The sequence below is a fragment of the Arachis stenosperma genome, chromosome 1, assembly GCF_014773155.1.
Source record: "Arachis stenosperma cultivar V10309 chromosome 1, arast.V10309.gnm1.PFL2, whole genome shotgun sequence".
Lineage (NCBI taxonomy): Eukaryota > Viridiplantae > Streptophyta > Magnoliopsida > Fabales > Fabaceae > Arachis > Arachis stenosperma.
In genome coordinates, this window is record NC_080377.1 from 115,337,797 (window position 1) to 115,356,521 (window position 18,725).

The window sequence follows — 18,725 nt, forward strand, 5'->3', positions numbered from 1 at the left end:
CTATAGACCAGGCTATCATGATTCATAGCATCATGATTGGAGAGGAAGTAGAAGTTCATGAGGTTATATCCCAAGAACTTTATAAGGTGGCGGACAAGTCCTCTACCTTGGCAAGGTTAGCCTTCCCTCATCTCATTTGTCACCTCTGTAATTCAGTTGGAGTTAACATAGAGGGAGACATCCTCATTGATGAGGACAAGCCCATCACTAAGAAAAGGATGGAGCAAATAAGAGATCCCACTCATCATGAAATCCCTTAGATGCCTCAAGGGATGCACTTTCCTCCACAAAACTATTGGGAGCAAATCAACACCTCCCTAGGAGAATTGAGTTCCAACATGGGACAACTAGGGGTGGAGCACCAAGAACATTCCATCCTCCTCCATGAAATTAGAGAAGATCAAAGAAGCATGAGAGAGGAGCAACAAAGGCAAGGAAGATACATTGAGGAGCTCAAGCACTCCATAAGATCTTCAAGAGGAAGAACAAGTCGCCATCACTAAGGTGGACCCGTTCTTTAATCTCCTTGTTCTTTATTTTTCTATTTTTCGAATTTTCATGCTTATGTTTATCTATGTTTGTGTCTTGTGATCATTAGTGTCTTAGTGTCTATGCCTTAAAGTTATGAATGTCCTATGAATCCATCACCTTGCTTAAATGAAAAATGTTTTTAATTGAAAAAGAGAAGAATTGCATGAATTTTGAATTTTATAACAGATTAATTATTTTGATGTGGTGGCAATACTTTGACTTCTGAATGTATGCTTGAACAGTGCATATGTCTTTTGAATTTGTTGTTCATGAATGTTGGCTCTTGAAAGAATGATGAAAAAAAGGAGACATGTTACTGAGGATCTGAAAAATCATAAAAATGATTCTTGAAGCAAGAAAAAGCAGTGAATTCAAAAAAAAAATTTGTGATCCAAGGCAAAAAGAGTGTGCTTAAGAACCCTGAACACCTCTAATTGGGACTCTAGCAAAGCTGAGTCACAATCTGAAAAGATTCACCCAGTTATGTGTCTGTGGCATGTATGTATCCGGTGGTAATACTAGAAGACAGAGTGCTTTGGGCCACGGCCAAGACTCAAAAAGTAGATGTGTTCAAGAATTATCATACTTAACTAGGAGAATCAATAATATTATCTGAATTCTGAGTTCCTATAGAAGCCAATCATTCTGAATTTCAAAGGATAAAGTGAGATGCCAAAACTGTTCAGAGGCAAAAAGCTAAAAGCCCCGCTCATCTAATTAACACTGATCTTCATAGATGTTTTTGGAATTCATTGCATATTCTCTTCTTTTTATCTTATTTGATTTTCAGTTGCTTGGGGACAAGCAACAATTTATGTTTGGTGTTGTGATGAGCGGATAATTTATACGCTTTTTGGCATTGTTTTTAGTATGTTTTTAGTATGTTTTAGTTAGTTTTTTATTATATTTTTATTAGTTTTTAGTTAAAATTCACTTTTCTGTACTTTACTATGAGTTTGTGTGTTTTTCTATGATTTCAGGTATTTTCTGGCTGAAATTGAGGGACCTGAGCAAAAATCTGATTCAGAGGCTGAAAAGGACTGCAGATGCTGTTCGATTCTGACTTCCCTGCACTCGAAGTGGATTTTTCTGAAGCTACAGAAGCTGAATTTGTGCGCTCTCAATTGCGTTGGAAAGTAGACATCCTGAGCTTTTCAGCAATGTATAATAGTCCATACTTTGCTCGAGATTTGATGGCCCAAACAGGCATTCCAAGTCAGCTCAAGAATTCTGGAGTTAAACGCCCAAACTGGCACAAAAGCTGGCGTTTATCTCCAAGAAAAGTCTCTACACATGAAAGCTTCAATGATCAGCCCAAGCACACACCAAGTGGGCCCGGAAGTGGATTTTTATGTCATTTACTCATCTTTGTAAACCCTAAGCTACTAGTTCTCTACAAATAGGACATTTTGCTATTGTATTTTTCATCTTTAGATCACTTTAGATCTTTTGATCATCTTTGGACGTCTAGTTCTTAGATCATGGGGGCTGGCCTCTCGGCCATGCCTAGACCTTGTTCTTATGTATTTTCAACGGTGGAGTTTCTACACACCATAGATTAAGGTGTGGAGCTCTGCTGTACCTCGAGTATTAATGCAATTACTATTGTTCTTCTATTCAATTCAGCTTATTCTTGTTCTAAGATATTCATTCGCATCCAAGAACATGATGAATGTGATGATTATGTGACGCTCATCATCATTCTCACTTATGAACGTGTGCCTGACAACCACTTCCGTTCTACAAGCAAACAAGGCTTGAATGTTTATCTCTTGGATTCCTTAATCAGAATCTTCGTGGTATAAGCTAGAATTGATGGCGGCATTCAAGAGAATCCGGAAGGTCTAAACCTTGTCTGTGGTATTCTGAGTATGATTCAAGGATTGAATGACTGTGACGAGCTTCAAACTCGCGATTGTGGGGCGTTAGTGACAGACGCAAAAGAATCACTGGATTCTATTCCGACATGATCGAGAACCGATAGCTGAATAGCCGTGCTGTGACAGAGCGCGTTGAACATTTTCACTGAGAGGACGGGACTGTAGCCACTGACAACAGTCATGCCCAACATACAGCTTGCCATGGAAATGAGTAAGAAGGATTGGATGAAGACAGTAGGAAAGCAGAGAGACGGAAGGGACAAAGCATCTCCATACGCTTATCTGAAATTCTCACCAATGAATTACATAAGTATCTCTATCTTTATTTTATGTTTTATTAATCCTCCATAACCATTTGAATCCGCCTGACTGAGATTTACAAGATGACCATAGCTTGCTTCATACCAACAATCTCCGTGGGATCGACCTTTACTCGCGTAAGGTTTATTACTTGGATGACCCAGTGCACTTGCTGGTTAGTTGTGCGAAATTGTGATAAAGAGTTGAGATTGCAATTGAGCGTACCATGTTGATGGCGCCATTGATGATCACAATTTCGTGCACTAGGGGTCAAAACAACCATAGCATTGGTAGCTTACTTCCTCCTGATAGTTTCGACCAACATTTGCCCAGCTATATATCTATGACACAGAAAATGAGATTGATAATCAAATAGGCACACTTCGGTCATTTTCATGCAACCAGTCAAATTTTTTAGTTATTTCTTATATGTGAGAGAAAATAACATAAATTTTATTGTTTTTTTCGCAGTTCCAATGAAGCTATAAATGAGCGGGATAGTGTGAAAAGGGGTTGCTCCTATGATCATAGGTCGTCACGCTCTCCTCGTTCTTTCTCCGTCATCTTCCCGATCTCGCCTCGCGACGCGGGTCCCTCTAGGTCAAGCGTAGATGAAGGGGTCATGCCATCTTCTCGGGTGTTCCTGGTCTTCCCGGCTGCTTTCCGATTCCGATCTTGGGCTGGGAGTGCGCTGGAAGCGGCTTCTGTGAGAGGTTCTTCCCCGACTCTCGGGAGACGGGGAATAGTTGGGATCGGAAATTTGTTGACGGTGCTCCTGATCTGCCAGCTGGCGCTCCAGGTTCTGCTCCATATGGCGCAGTTCTTGCATTATCCTGGTGCTATCACCGCCAGTTCCCCCAAAGGGGCGTCTTTCTTGTGCTCGTGAAGGTGGCTCGGTACGTTGCGGGGGGGACCTCGCCTGCTCCCTGGGAGAAGCGACGGAGGCTGCCCCCTCAGGGCCCGCTTCGCGGCCATGGTCCCCTGGACCCTGTACAATGTCCATTCAGGCGATCCCAACAGACGGCGCCAATGTTCGGTATGTCGAGTATCGGACGGTTCGGAGAGATCTTCGGGTTGATAGGTGGGGTGTGGCCTGGAACCGAGTCGTGAGGGTGGAGCTAGAGTAGCTGACGTCCCGAGCTCCTGATGTGGAGGGGGTGTCACCTGCAAAGACACTCCGACGCTCTAGTCAGTTGAGTGGGCAGGCGAAAAAGGGATAAAGTGGTAAGTGTCGTACCTTGGGGGAGAGGTAGGACCCTTCCATATATACTGTGTCAGAAGTAGGTCCCGCAAGAGCAGACCCACCTTCCTCGAAGCTTCCTCATACAGCTGTAGTGATGAGCTGCCAAGGACACGTGTCCAGGTCGGTGGTTGAGCGGCTCGCACCCGAACATTCGGGTCGGGTGGTCTATAGGCCGGGCCACAACAAGACTCTAGACATAATCCCAATTTAATTTTGGACAATGTTAGAAGCAAATATATATAATATTAAATTAGAAGAGTAAATTTTATTTTTATATAAAATAATATAATAGATATAGAGTATAAATAAATTTACTTGACAAATATAATTATTTATAGTGTGATATTTTTCTATTACATGACATATTTATTATTATATTTCAAATTTAGAGTTTTTTTTTTATCTAACATCGTAGTGAAAGAATGGCAAACAAAAAAATAAAAAAATATATGAAAACATTTCAAACATAATTACGCTATTTTTTTTTAGTTTTCAAATATATTATTTATTTTATTTATTTAGAGTAATAACTAATAACTAATAACTAAATTTATTATAGCTATAGTAAAATTATCTTTAAACTATTAGTATTATTAGTAAATTTTTAAAATTATTATCATATTATTAGTATATGTTTATGTTTATTCATTTAAAAAATTTATAATTTTCACATAGTCTTTATTCTATTTTTTTTTTTCCATACCTAATAATTATTGACTATGATCCTATCAATAGTATCACCTACAGTAGATTATACAAAGAGAAAGTATGGAAAATAAAGACAAGAATTATAAGGCTATAGAAAGTCTCATTTAAGTTTGACAAGAGTAAGACGATTTACATAGAAATAGTTTTAATAGATGATAAAATTAGTTGATTCATTTACTAAATTTTTTCAAGTAATGCTAAGTTCAATTTATAAAAAGAGTTTAATTTTGATGCACTAACAGTGTAAAGCGTTTTACACAATCATGCAATCACATCTGTTTTTTTGGATGACCATTCACCTGATCAATGTGAAAGGTATTTATTTTTATTGATGTGTCATTACGTAATTGAATGCACGTGTAAAACTACTTTATACCGTCAGTGTATCAAAATTAAAATCTTATAAATATTTGTAGTTCATATTTTAAGTTAATTTTAAAAGTACACCATTTCACAAGTTAAAGACAATTCTTTTTAATAGTTTTGTAAATGCTAATAGTTTTTATATTTAATTTATTTTACAATACGATAATTCATTGTTCAATCAAGAATTTGTTGACAAAAATATTTGAGAATGAATTGGTAGAAAGAAAGGTTTATGTCTTCTCAAATTTTGAGATTGAAAAATCAAGCGGGATATATCTTTTGACTGTACAGACGTGCAAAATATCTTTTAAGTTGGAGTCACGTATAGTACATACGGTCGATGATCGTAAAATTTTGAATAATCATTTTAATTTGCTTACCCATGCTGATATATTGAAACAAACAAATGAACGATTCTACTTATTTGGTACGTAATTAATTTATATTAATCCACACAAAATAATTTTTCTTTTGATTTTAAATTTTGTCAAAAATTGTATAATAGCATCATTTTATCGATAACAAAAATTTTAATAGTTTATTTATGAAAATATTTGAAATTGTGTTGTGACTTTTTTTTTTAAAGTATATCCTTTTATTAATATATTATTGTTAGTTTTATCGTTTAATATAAAATAAATCAGTAAATTCTCTTTATTTTATACGCGTACCAAGTTATAATTTCTTATATTATTCACTCTTTTGTCTTTAATTTGGTACTTTTAATTCAATTTTTTTTCAATTAGATGTTGTTGGATTCTTGACTAGAAAAGAAAAACTTATATCATAGTCAAAAATAGACAGAAGTGACCAGTACATTCTGATTGATCTTATCATGATTTGTAGTATGTAAAATTTTAATATGAATATTTCTTTTGGTAATAATTGTGTTGTGGTGCAAAAATTTTTTTCTTTATGTATTACTACTTACTCTTTTAATTCTCGCTTTCATTCAAAAATGAGAAAAAAATAAGATGTACACTATGAGATTAATTTACAATCCAATTACTTGATCATCTATGTGATCACCAAGCAACCGAATACATAATTTATTCTCTAATTTATAAAATTTAACAAAGACATTGATAAATATATTGGTTTTACATTTATTTATATATTTTATTTATTTATGTTATATTTATAATTATATTATATCTATTTTTATTAATATATTTTTAAAAAAAAATACCGTTAGTATTAGCACATGGTGTATTAAATAAATTAAATGATAGAAATACGTAACTATTTTTTTTCAGTCAAAATTCAGTAAAATACTGTAATTTAGACTTACAATATCAATATATTAATAATAAAGTGAAAAAAATATAATATTATATCAAAAAAATTAAATCATAATTATAATTTATGGTTGAAATCATAATTTAAATATTTTAAATAGGATAATTTCATTTAGAGAATAATTCAAACATAATTTTTATTCACTTAATAACTATATTCGAATTAACATATTTAATATCATATTTAAAAATACACAAACAGTAGATCATATTATTTATTTATTTATTAAATTATTATAATTTAAATTAATTTTAATAGAATAATTTAAAATTTTAATTTTAATTTTATCACGTACATAACATGGATTATTACACTTGTATATAATATAACGGAGGCAGCCTCAGCCACAAGCCCTCAAGTCGTAATACAAATGCATATGCCGGATCCACGAATAGAATTTCCATCTCTCAATTCCGCGTTTTTTCTTCCTTTATTTCCATTCTCATATTCTTTCCTCTTTTTTCTCCCCTTTTATGATATATATTAGTGTATGGTATATAAATGCAGATATCCTAATTCCTAAAGCCAAAAGAAAAAAAAAAATGGCAAGATGAGATGAGCAAGCTGGAAACGCGTTTCTGTTTTTGTAGCATATGCACTTATCTAAAGTAGGTCGCTTTTGCCTTTATTACTTTTGAGAAAGACATATTCGGAACCTTTTAATTAATTTCCCTTTGGTTTGGTTCCGGTGTTGATGTGTCCATATTTTATTGTACAATCATAAAGTAAAAGATTGAAATTTATAACCTTAATGCATACGTTAAGCATATGCTAGTATTGTTGAAAAGGAACAGTACGGAAGCAAATGGAATATTTGTAGTATTAAAAATATAAGTATTAATGTTACTTTTATTCATCAGCATAAATTTTTAAAATAAGTAGTATTATGACATGATATTAGAACTTTAGATTCGAAAGGTCAAAGAATTTAATTTTTAATAAACTCCAAAATCAGTTTAAACTTTTGAGATGAGTAAACATCCCTAATATACAAATAATTATTTTAAATATTATAGGTGATGTTGATTTTATAATTCATATAACTCATTATATATATTATATAAATAAATCATTAGCTCTCTAGCAGGACTATGTTAAAAAAGGTTTACAAGCATTTGAGTTTGAAATTTCAATCATATATTTCTTTCTTCTTTCTTTTGATTTAGGGTGATCACTACCTTTTTATTTGTGTTTGCAAACTTAGAGATACAGTCGTTATATTAGTCTAAACAATCCTATTAAGATATATGACGTGATGGTTTGATTTTTTTTTTTTTCCTGATGTGTTTAACTATTTTAATTTTTAAGTGAAGTGTTTGGGTGAATTAAAAAGAGTGGCGAATTAACCATTACAGTGTTTGGCCATATCCAAAATTTTTCCAACACGAGAATCTTTTTTCGTGAAAAATAATTGAGAGAATTAATTGATAAGTCTAATTATTTTTTTAACTCTAAAAAATTAACACTTATTAAAAATTTTATCTAATTTATTAATGTGTATTTCTTTCTTTTTAATATTAATTTGTTATTCCTATTTTGTCCATAACTAATCAATTACAATAATATTAAATCATCAACTTTAGAAAAACTTGCATTTAGTAAAACTTTAATTTAGAAAAACTTATTTTAGAGAAACTTGTTTTAGTGAAACGTTAAAGTGGACATGACAAAAATTTTATTTTATTTTTTTAAAAAATTATTAGTTTATTAGATATGTGATTTTTCTTTTATCCTTCTCTTATACATCTGGGATGAATTAAAATTTTAAACCTAATTATATAAATGGTCGTGTTATATATTTAAATATTTTTATCAATTAAGTCTAATGAAATTGACATAATTTTAACAAAAATTACTTATATTTTGTGTGCGTAAATTACACATTTTTTTCTTTGCATTCTTTCTTTTTATTGGCGCATTTTCTTTTCATCGTCATTCTTTTGTTAGTGTTGCTTTATTCAGTTTTTTTTTCCTCCTCCTCTTTCTAGTTGTTGCAACATTTTTTATTTTTTCTTTTTTTTTAAGTTGATTTTTTCTTCCTCTTTCTAGTTGTTTTTATTCTTGTTGAGAAGATGAAACAAAAAAAAATTATAAATAGGTGAAATAAAAAGAAAAAGATGAAAAAAAAGAAAATGATGAAAGAGAGGAGGATGAAAAATTTTAAATTGTGCAGAATTTATTCAAAAAATAATACTAAAATTTTTTAACAGTGACACAAAAAAATTTTAATTTTGACAAAAAAAATTTATTTTGACACTAAATTTTCTTAACAATGGCATAGGTTTTTATTAAGAGGGTGAAATAAGAAAAATTATGAAAATATAAAATAAGATGATGATAAAGAGAAGGCAGAAAAAAAAGAGTTTTAAATTGTGCATAATTTATTAGAAATAGCACCGAAACTTTTGAACTGTGACATAAATTATTATTAAGATAGAGGGTGAAATAAGAAAAATTATGAGAATGTGAAACAAAAAGAAAAAGATGATGACGAAGAAGAAGAGAAAGAGAAAATAGAGTTTTGAATTTGTAGAATTTATTATAAAAATAACATCAAAATTTTTTACCGTGACATATAAAATTTTTTTAATTTTGACATTGAGATTTCTTAATTATATTACAAAAATTTTTCAACCAATTTTTTATCATTGAATTAATTGAATAATTGAAGTCTGAATTAATTGAATAATTGAAGTCATATATAAGATATCTAGCAATTTATGTGTTATTTCTAACAATTTTTTTGTATTTTTTGTTTCAAAATATATTTAAATGTATTTTGTTGGTTGAGTGAATTAAAATTTTAGATATATGATTTTTTAATTTTTTTTGTGCCATTTATTAAAAATGTTGATATCTTTTTCAACAGATTTTTTTGCATGATCAACTTTTAAATTGTGTATCACTTTTGTTATCATTCAATTGATTGTGAGATATTGAGTTAAGAAGAATAAGATGATGATGATGGTGGTGGTAGTGGTGACAATTGACGATAATAATGAAAAAGAAAGAAAAGAGAAAAAAATCGAACGAGAAAAAAAGATAATGAAAAATAAGAGAAAAAAAATAAGAGAAGGAGGATGAGAAAGAGGAGAAAGAGAAAAAAAAAGAAAAATGAGAATAAGATCGAGAACAAAAATATAAATGTCTATGTATAAATTTGATGATGATGATAATAATGTTGATGATAAGAAAAATAGAAAAAATAGAGGAGAAGAAAAATAAAAATGTGTATATAAGTTTGATTTGGTTACATTTGATTTAAAAAAAAAATTGATTGTTCAATATTATTGTTATATAAAAACAATGAATTGGATCATACTATCTTCTTTGTAATATTTTATTATAATGCATAATTTAACAATATTATAATTGACTAGATTTGGACAAAATAGAAATAAAAAGTTAATAAGAAAAAAGAAAAAACACATTGATAAATTAGGTGTAATTTTGACAAATGTTAATTTTATAGAATTAGAAGGATAATTAAACTTTTTAGTTAGTTATTTTTTTATTAAACAATGTTATATGATCAATAAAATTTATTATTTTTTATTAATATTTGATCAATAAAACTTTTCAATATATGATCTATAGTCTATACTAATATCAATACTAAATTATAAATTCTAATAGTATAAAATAAAATATTAACTAATATTTATTAATAAAAGTATTGATTCCAAATATTTCTATTTTCAAAATTTACTATTTATAAATCATGATTAACAAATTAAACAATCTCAAACAACTATCACATTCACATAGCTATAATAATCACCATAAAACAGAATGCACCTCCTTTAATTAGTCCAAGTGAGATATTAAAACATCATCAATAATCATTTTGCTTCGTTCTTTATATTTTATTTCTATTTCTCCATTATCATATAAATTGTACGAGAAATGTCGTGCCAAGGAATAAATATATCTATTTGGATTTATTCTTGATGTATCGAGGATGTAAAAATATAGAAAGTTAATTTTTAATTAACTAATTTTTTATTATAGAATTTTTAACGTACATTTTATCGGAGCATTTTAGATTTAGGATTAGAATTTAGAATTTAAAATATAAAATCTAAGATTTAAGAATTAAAATTTAAACAAAAAAATTAAATTTTAAAAAACCGATTAATATCAACTATAAAAAGTTGACTTTCTAGTAAATACTTTTTTTTTGTCTCAATTATCTTATTATCCAATAACAATTATTTAGCTATGAAATAATTTTTTATCGATTAAGATTTTGCCTATTTAAAAATTTTGCAGCAGTAATAAGATTTGAATAAGAGATTTGACAAATGGGAAAAAATTTGGCTACCACTACATTTACTTCTTGTTTTAAATTACATTTTTTAAGTGTATTACATAACTATATATTTATATTTTTTATTTTAAAATATCTTTTTATTTCTTTCTTCTATTCTGCACAAATTTATAGATATAAACTATATATTTCTTATGTGTAAAATTTTTATAAATATAAATATAAATTATTATTAGACAAATATTTGTCAAAAATAATAATATTTATTTGTCATATAGCATTATATATATATATATATATATATATATATAAAATATAAAATGATCACTAGTGTATGAGAGTATGATGAGACTTGCCCTGTATCTCAAATGAGAATTGATCTATATATATATATATATCAGGGTTGATTATTAGATGCAATTAATTTCACTAAATCACTTTGTACTTTTGCTAAAAATCAATCGTGTTGTATGATGTATCTGTCGTTTTATGAGCTCTAAGTCCTTTAACTAGAGTTGTAGCCTAGTTGGTAGATTTAATTAGCTGGCCATTCTTTAATTATTTTTTAATCAATTCATGGACTGAAGGTATTATACCAACAAAATTTAATTGTTCTCTCCAAAAGGCATATCACGAAAACGTACTCTACATGACTGCATGGTTAAACATCAATTCTGTCTTCTTCGGACGGCAGGTTTATTTCTTTCCTGGAATGTGATACATTGTAATTAAGTTTTATATATTAGCATAATGTAAGGTTAAATGTAAAGATCTATAAGGAAAAAAAAAAAAAGACTACCGCTTACTCCGTAGACTAGAAATTGTTAATTATTGTAATGCTACTTGTAATATTTTGAATGACAAAATGAAAACTCGCTTCGTTGCAGACTTGCAGCTCCAGGTCATAATTCATTCTTAGTGAGTGTAAGCTCACTGTGGAGAGATTTAATTTTATGATTGTATATACCGACATAAACTTGTACAAAATATTTAGGTACATTGTACACTCAAATGGTTTTTACTAATTTTATTTAGCATAAAATTTTCCAGCGAACGTACTGAGTAATGTGTTGAACTTTTGTTATTATTTAAACAGTGTACTTAAGTATTTTTTAAATATTATTTTTATTTATTTTTTAGAAAACAAAAAAATAAAAAATATTTTTTTAATTTTTTAAATAACTAATATGTAAAAATAAATATTTAAATTAAGTAAATATTAATATATTTTTTAAAAAAAATAAAATCTAAAGACTGAAAATAAAAAAATAACTAGTATTTCCGTATTTAAAAAGGTTTTCTATATCCTTAAAGCGAGTCAAAGAGACACATGGAAAATGAACGTGGAAAATTACAAATTCACGCCATGCTCCTTTGTCGAACACAGTGGCATCAGAAGTCTTGAGACGCTCACACAAAAATCAAGTTCTTTGCTTTTCTTCCCCTTCTAATTTGTTATTATTGATCATATATACGGTAACAAATTGGAATTTTCTCTGATATTGATGAGAACGAAAGTTGAGACAAAAACAAAAAAGAAAGAGCGGTGCATGTTAATCTCGTGCGCATATTGATTTGATTTGGTAGAAGCTGTAGTAATCATCGATAATACAAGACGCCTCCTCTAGATTTGATTTAGTACACTTTTTTAGTTTTTTTTTTTTTTTAAAGGCTGACAAGCATAATTACCGTCGACACTTGAAATATAGTCACTTCATGATTCCTTTACTTTTGTTTTATACCTTTTTATCCCCGATATTTTTTTTCCTCTCTGCCTACATTATTCTCTAACTCAACAGGTAAAAAATTAATTCATCACATATATTAAAACTCTGTTTAAAAATTTATTATTAGTTAATAAATTATTACATGCACAAATCAAAACTCAAATTCCAAAGTGATGAACGAACCTACCACAACCAATTCAAATTAATTTTTTCGGTATAATTATTAATTATCTATTCAAATTACTGATTAATTAAATTCTTTTAAAAAATATAAATTTAATTATTCTACTGGTGGTATAATTTTATTAAATTTATAATTAAATTTTTATATATGTTTTTAATTGAATTTTTATATTTTTTAATTTATATTTAATTTTTTATATTAAAAATATTAAAATTAATAAAATATTTTTTAAAAAATTATGCAGTTAAGGATCTAATTATATTTTTAATTGTGAATACTTTTAATTTGTGGATAAATATTTTATTAATTTTAATATTTTAATATTGATAAAAATTTAATTATAAAATAAAAAATAATATAAAAAATATAAAAACATAATTACAAACTAGGTGAAACTCAAGTAATTAAAGCGAAAATATATTCACTGATTATTAATTCATTATTTTAGAAGAAAAATGTCTTCAAGTTATTCAACCACTTAATTAAATTCTCTTAAAAAATATATTCACTAATTATCTATTCAAATTAGTCGAATAGTTAAATCCTTTAAAAAAATATATTTCACTAATTATTTATTTATTCTGAAAATAAAATTGGTGTCATGTATCATTCCTCCTCTTATAAGTTATAACTTATGAAAAAATATAGGTAATTAATAATATTTTTGAACAATGTGTGAACAATGTGAATTAATAAAATTAAAAAAATAAATTTAATTAATAGCATTAAATTATAGTATAATATACTTATATTTGATTGGTAGTTGTTCATGTTGTTCAAGATAATCATTGTTCCCTAGCACTCCCTATAACTTATTTATATTAATTGGCCCAACATTCAGCATCTTTTCCGCATTTCTTTCCCTCTCTCCCTTATAAATACTCGCCATCTATATTCTCTCACTACATATCTTACTTCAATCAATTCCCCCTTGCAACAGAGCCACTAATAATAATACTGTAACAAAAGCACATAGAGGCAAATATGGTTCTTTCTTCAACAAGAAAAGAGAAAAAGCCACCAATCATGGCACTCACCTTCTTGTTGATGCTTCTCCATGGACACTTCACTACTATGGCCTCTGCTTCTCGCACTCGTTTGGGAGGCTCAGCGTGCCTCAAGGTTTCACCTTCTGAGTTCGTCGGTGCTGTTAGGGAAGTTATTGGCCTCTTGGGAGATGTTGCTTCCATCTTGTCCAGGTTTAGCGGTGGCTTTGGTAATTTCCGTCTCGCCAACGCCATTCTTGACTGTCTTGATTTGTTGGACATGTCCTCCGACGAGCTTAACTGGTCTGTCTCCGCTACTCAAAACCCCAAAGGTACCATTAACCGGTCATTTCACAACATCTTTATTTCACAAAATATCAAATTTAGAAAATTTAATTTGCAGTGCCTAAATGGTGGTATATCTGATAATATTGATAAAACAGTGGTTTAAAGATATTGCATATATGACTTTCAAATCTCTGTTTTGTGTTAGTTTTTCCTCTGTTCCATGAATATCGAAAAGAGGGGAGTCTATATTGTCTACTTGATGGATTTTAATTTTAACTTAAAATCCTTCATCTCTTAAGTCTTAATGGCCATTAAAATTTCATGTCATAATATCTTAACATTTTGACCATATAGTTTTTATCCAAACTCTACCATCAAAGATTGAATAATACAACTCATGATTAATAACTAACTGGTCCAGTGTGTCCCCCCTCTTATTCTCTTCATTCGAGACAATGAAAAATGCATATTCTAAATACAAGGTCTTGTACCACTAGTCACTAGCCAACCAATTTTATTTGGTCCTTTAAATTACTTCCAGCTGTATTCTTATTCTTTGTAAGATAAGATGTGTACATTTTTTCACTCATGATAAAGTTAGATCATGATATGATGATACATAACGATACTAATGACTAACCTATTTGAAATGTGACATTACTATCATTAATGTTGTAGGAAAAAACAACAGTACAGGAAACTTAGGATCCGATTTGAAGACATGGCTAAGTGCTGCCCTGGCAAATCCAGAGACATGCCTCGATGGATTCGAAGGCACAAGCAGTATCGTGAAAGGATTAGTCTCCAGCGGCCTTGGACAAGTGACATCGCTGGTGAAGAATCTCCTTGCAAAGGTTGATGTCCCCCACCATGATGTCTCCCACAGTGCCGGCGTGGACCAGTTTCCTTCGTGGGTGAAGCCGGGGGAGAGGAAGCTTCTGCAGGCAAATGGAGTGGCTGCCGATGCTGTGGTGGCTTTAGATGGAAGTGGAAAGTTCACAAGGGTGATGGATGCGATTATGGCTGCGCCGGATTATAGCATGAAGAGGTTTGTGATTTACGTGAAGAGAGGTGTTTACAATGAGAACGTGGAGATTAAGAAGAAGAAGTGGAATATCATGATGATCGGAGATGGTATCGGTGCCACTGTTATTACCGGCAACCGGAGTGTTGTTGACGGCTGGACAACTTTCCGATCTGCCACCTTTGGTAAAAATTTTAAGTTAATTTGGATTAACTATATTATATTACTAAACAATGGGTAATTTGGATAAACTATACTATATTATTAATAGGTAATTTTAGAGAGACAAACAAAAAAATTTAAAATTTACCTTATTTAGTATTTATTAATTGTTGCAATAATTAATGAAGGATAAATAAAATAAATTATAAATGTTTTTTACTTATTTTTTTGTTACCAAATATTTTTTATTATACTACTTTTGATAAGACATTAAAAATATTTTTTTAAAAACGTTTACATGGATCATGATATTATTTGACATCTTTATTAAATCGATTAAAAATTTATTTTTTAATAATCTAAAATAAAATCGGTTTATTATAACAACAATAATAAACTAAATTGTCTGCACTATAATTATTAGATCTGATTTGATCCGACCTATTTACACAATCTAAACGGAATTATGTTTAAATTTTTTGATAAAAAAATAAATATATACCTAATTTTTGTTTTAAAAAAAATTTAAAAAAAATAATTCAATGAATTATATAAATTAGTCAATTCGATCAAATCTGATAAGAATTGAATTTATTGTTATTGTTATAAAAAAAATCGATTTTATTTTACTTTATTAAAAAATTAAAAAATAATTGATTTATTAATACGTGAAATAATTTGACACATAAGGGTCTTTAAAAAAAACGTCTTTACGAAATATCTCCCGTAAAAATTTAAGCATTAATTGCGGGATACACGATAATTGATATCCATATGTCTGCGTCAAACAATTGATATTGCTGCAATGAAGATACACCTTCTAAACCTCTAATAATCTGTATAATGGTTGTCACGTGTAGCTGTAAGTGGAAGAGGATTCATAGCACGAGACATTACTTTTCAGAACACAGCAGGACCAGAGAAGCACCAAGCAGTGGCACTAAGATCCGATTCCGACCTCTCAGTCTTCTTCCGTTGTGGAATCTTGGGCTACCAAGACAGCCTCTACACTCACACAATGCGTCAATTCTTCAGAGAGTGCACAATCTCCGGCACAGTCGATTTCATCTTTGGCGATGCAACCGCAGTCTTCCAAAAATGCAATGTACTTGTCAAGAAAGGATTACAGAATCAAAAGAACACAATCACCGCACAAGGTAGAAAAGATCCTAATGAACCAACAGGATTCTCGTTACAATTCTGCAACGTAACTGCTGATTCTGACCTAGTTTCTTTTGTTAACACCACGGAGACTTTCTTGGGGAGGCCGTGGAAAACGTATTCAAGAACCATTTTTATGCAAAATTATATGAGCGAGATTATAAGGCCGCAAGGGTGGTTAGAGTGGAACGGTAACTTTGCGTTGGATACACTATATTATGCTGAGTATATGAATACTGGTGCCGGTGCAGGTTTAGCTAACAGAGTCAAATGGCCCGGATACCATGTTTTGAATAGCTCCAGTGAAGCTAGCAATTTTACTGTCGCACAGTTCATTCAAGGAAATTTATGGTTGCCTTCAACTGGTGTAGCATTCACAGCTGGATTAACGCTTTAAATTAAAAATTTACTTAATCAATATGGCAAATAATCTTGCCAATCTTGTATACTATATACTATATAAAGGAAAAATGTATTACCTTCAAGAAGAAAATGCCGAAGAATTGCAATGTTTTGATCTTCACAGCTTCACTCTAATTCATTTGTACTTTGTTATTAAATTAAAGGTGTCTCTGTATTTTCAGTTTCACGGATGTGTTTTTTCTGGCTAATTTTTTTTTATATTGGTTAAATATAAGTGTAATACATTGTTATGGGAAAATTAGGTATTTTTTTTATACGGTGTTTTATTCAAATCGGACGGTTCGATTTGTTTGATAAAAAAATAAACTACAAATCGGAGGGTCCGATTTGCTTGAAGAATAAAATAAACACGAAATCGGAGGGTCCGATTTGTTTTTTTTTTTTTAATTTGTTGAAATGAAAATCGAACTGTCCGATTTCAATATTAAATTTTTTTTTTATTTTTAAAATTACAAATCGGACCGTCCGTATTATAATTTTAACTTTTTTTATTTTTTTTCAAACTGAAAATGGAGGGTCCGTTTTCTGCTAACATCATATATATGTAAAATATCTCTCTTCTTCACATTGTTGTATTACTACATTCTCTTCTCCATATAAAAAATCAAAAGCGGTTTTTTCTTTTCTATATCAAGTATCAACTTTATTTATTTGGCAACAGTGGATAAGTGAGATACTGACAATAGTGGCTACTCATGAATTTTTTTTAATCCGAAGATAATAGTAGTTAAGACATGAATATGTTATATTAATTCATTTAATAGTTCTCAATTATATTATTTTTGCAAGAAAAAATATCTTTATATGAATAATAACATAATCATATTTACAAAATTGACATATTAAATTATAGAGTACACACCCTTGCCTCTAGTGTTTTAGATGCATTGCGTCATGTCTCATCCGTATTATTACTTAATAAAAAACAATTGTGCTAAGTGAAAACCACATTTAAGTGTTTGATTTCAGTCTATTTTGTAATTTTATTTTTCTACTGTTATTTAATAATTTAATCACGTTATTAATATTAATTGAATTTTGTCATAAAGAAAAAGATGTGATTATTATTGATCAATAATGTAAAAATTAAGTGACTTACGTCGACAACAAATTAAAATATTTTCTTTCATTTTAAAATTAATTAGTTTTGGAAGTTAAAGATGTATTATTTATAATTTGATTTTTATCACTAATAAAGTGATAAGTATTCATATGCACTTAGTTATTTATACTATTAAGTTCATCATTTTGTTGCGTTTGGCACCATTTCAATTTCATCCCTAAATTAAACTTGAATATGGTAACGTCGATATTTTTCAATGTACGGAAATTAAATCTATTAGTACTATCAATGTCAGTTTACAAATTATTTTTTGTCTATAGCATCACCATTATTATTATAGCTAGTTCATCCATTATATATTCAATAGCTTTTGCAGTTAGCACTTAGCAATAATGAGCTTCGACAGCATTCTGCATCATTTTAGATAGATTTTCTATGTGAGATGAGTTTCTGTGGTGCCGTGGCAAAATCACTGAATGCATAATAGTAGTTTTACAATCAAAGCATAAGTTTGGTGGTGCTAATCAAGTACCACTACCTACTAATGTGGTTGTGGTGCACCCTCTGGTTTCGGTTTCAGGGTTCCACCTAGTACCTAAAGGGCCCCATAACTCGGGATATTTTAAGGGACCTACACTAATTAACAATTAACAGTGACGAATCCAAAAAATTTTAAAAATAATAACAAAAATATTTATATTAAAATAAATATTATTAAGTATTATTAATTATATTAAAAATATAATAAAATATAAAAATTAATAAACACTTTTATTTTTAAAATATTATTTATTATATATAATTTATAAAAAATATTTTTTATTTTTAAAACTTGAACTTAAAACATCTTAATTAAATTATAAATAACTTATCATTCTAACTAAATTTATTTTTATACATATTTAATAATAAAATAAATGAATTAGTTGGTATGTTAGTGCCTATTAATACACTATTAGTATTTATAATTTGAAACTAGAATTATATATAAATACCAAAAAAAACTAAATCTATATATAAAAAATATGTTTATATAAAATAATAGAACTTAATTTATAATTATTTCGATCTCTTTCTTTTTAAAATAATTAAATTTTTTATATATTTTTT

At 29.2% G+C, this 18,725-nt stretch overlaps 1 protein-coding gene across 1 annotated transcript; it reads left to right on the forward strand.

Moving 5' to 3' along the window:
- Positions 1 to 13,404: 13,404 nt before the first annotated feature.
- LOC130944624 (pectinesterase/pectinesterase inhibitor PPE8B-like) lies at positions 13,405 to 16,931 on the forward strand. Its single transcript, XM_057873031.1, has 3 exons — positions 13,405 to 13,826; positions 14,461 to 14,991; positions 15,829 to 16,931. Exons 1-3 carry the CDS (start codon positions 13,493 to 13,495, stop codon positions 16,524 to 16,526), a joined length of 1,563 nt encoding a protein of 520 aa, XP_057729014.1. The 5' UTR covers positions 13,405 to 13,492; the 3' UTR covers positions 16,527 to 16,931.
- The last annotated feature ends 1,794 nt before the right edge of the window (positions 16,932 to 18,725 follow it).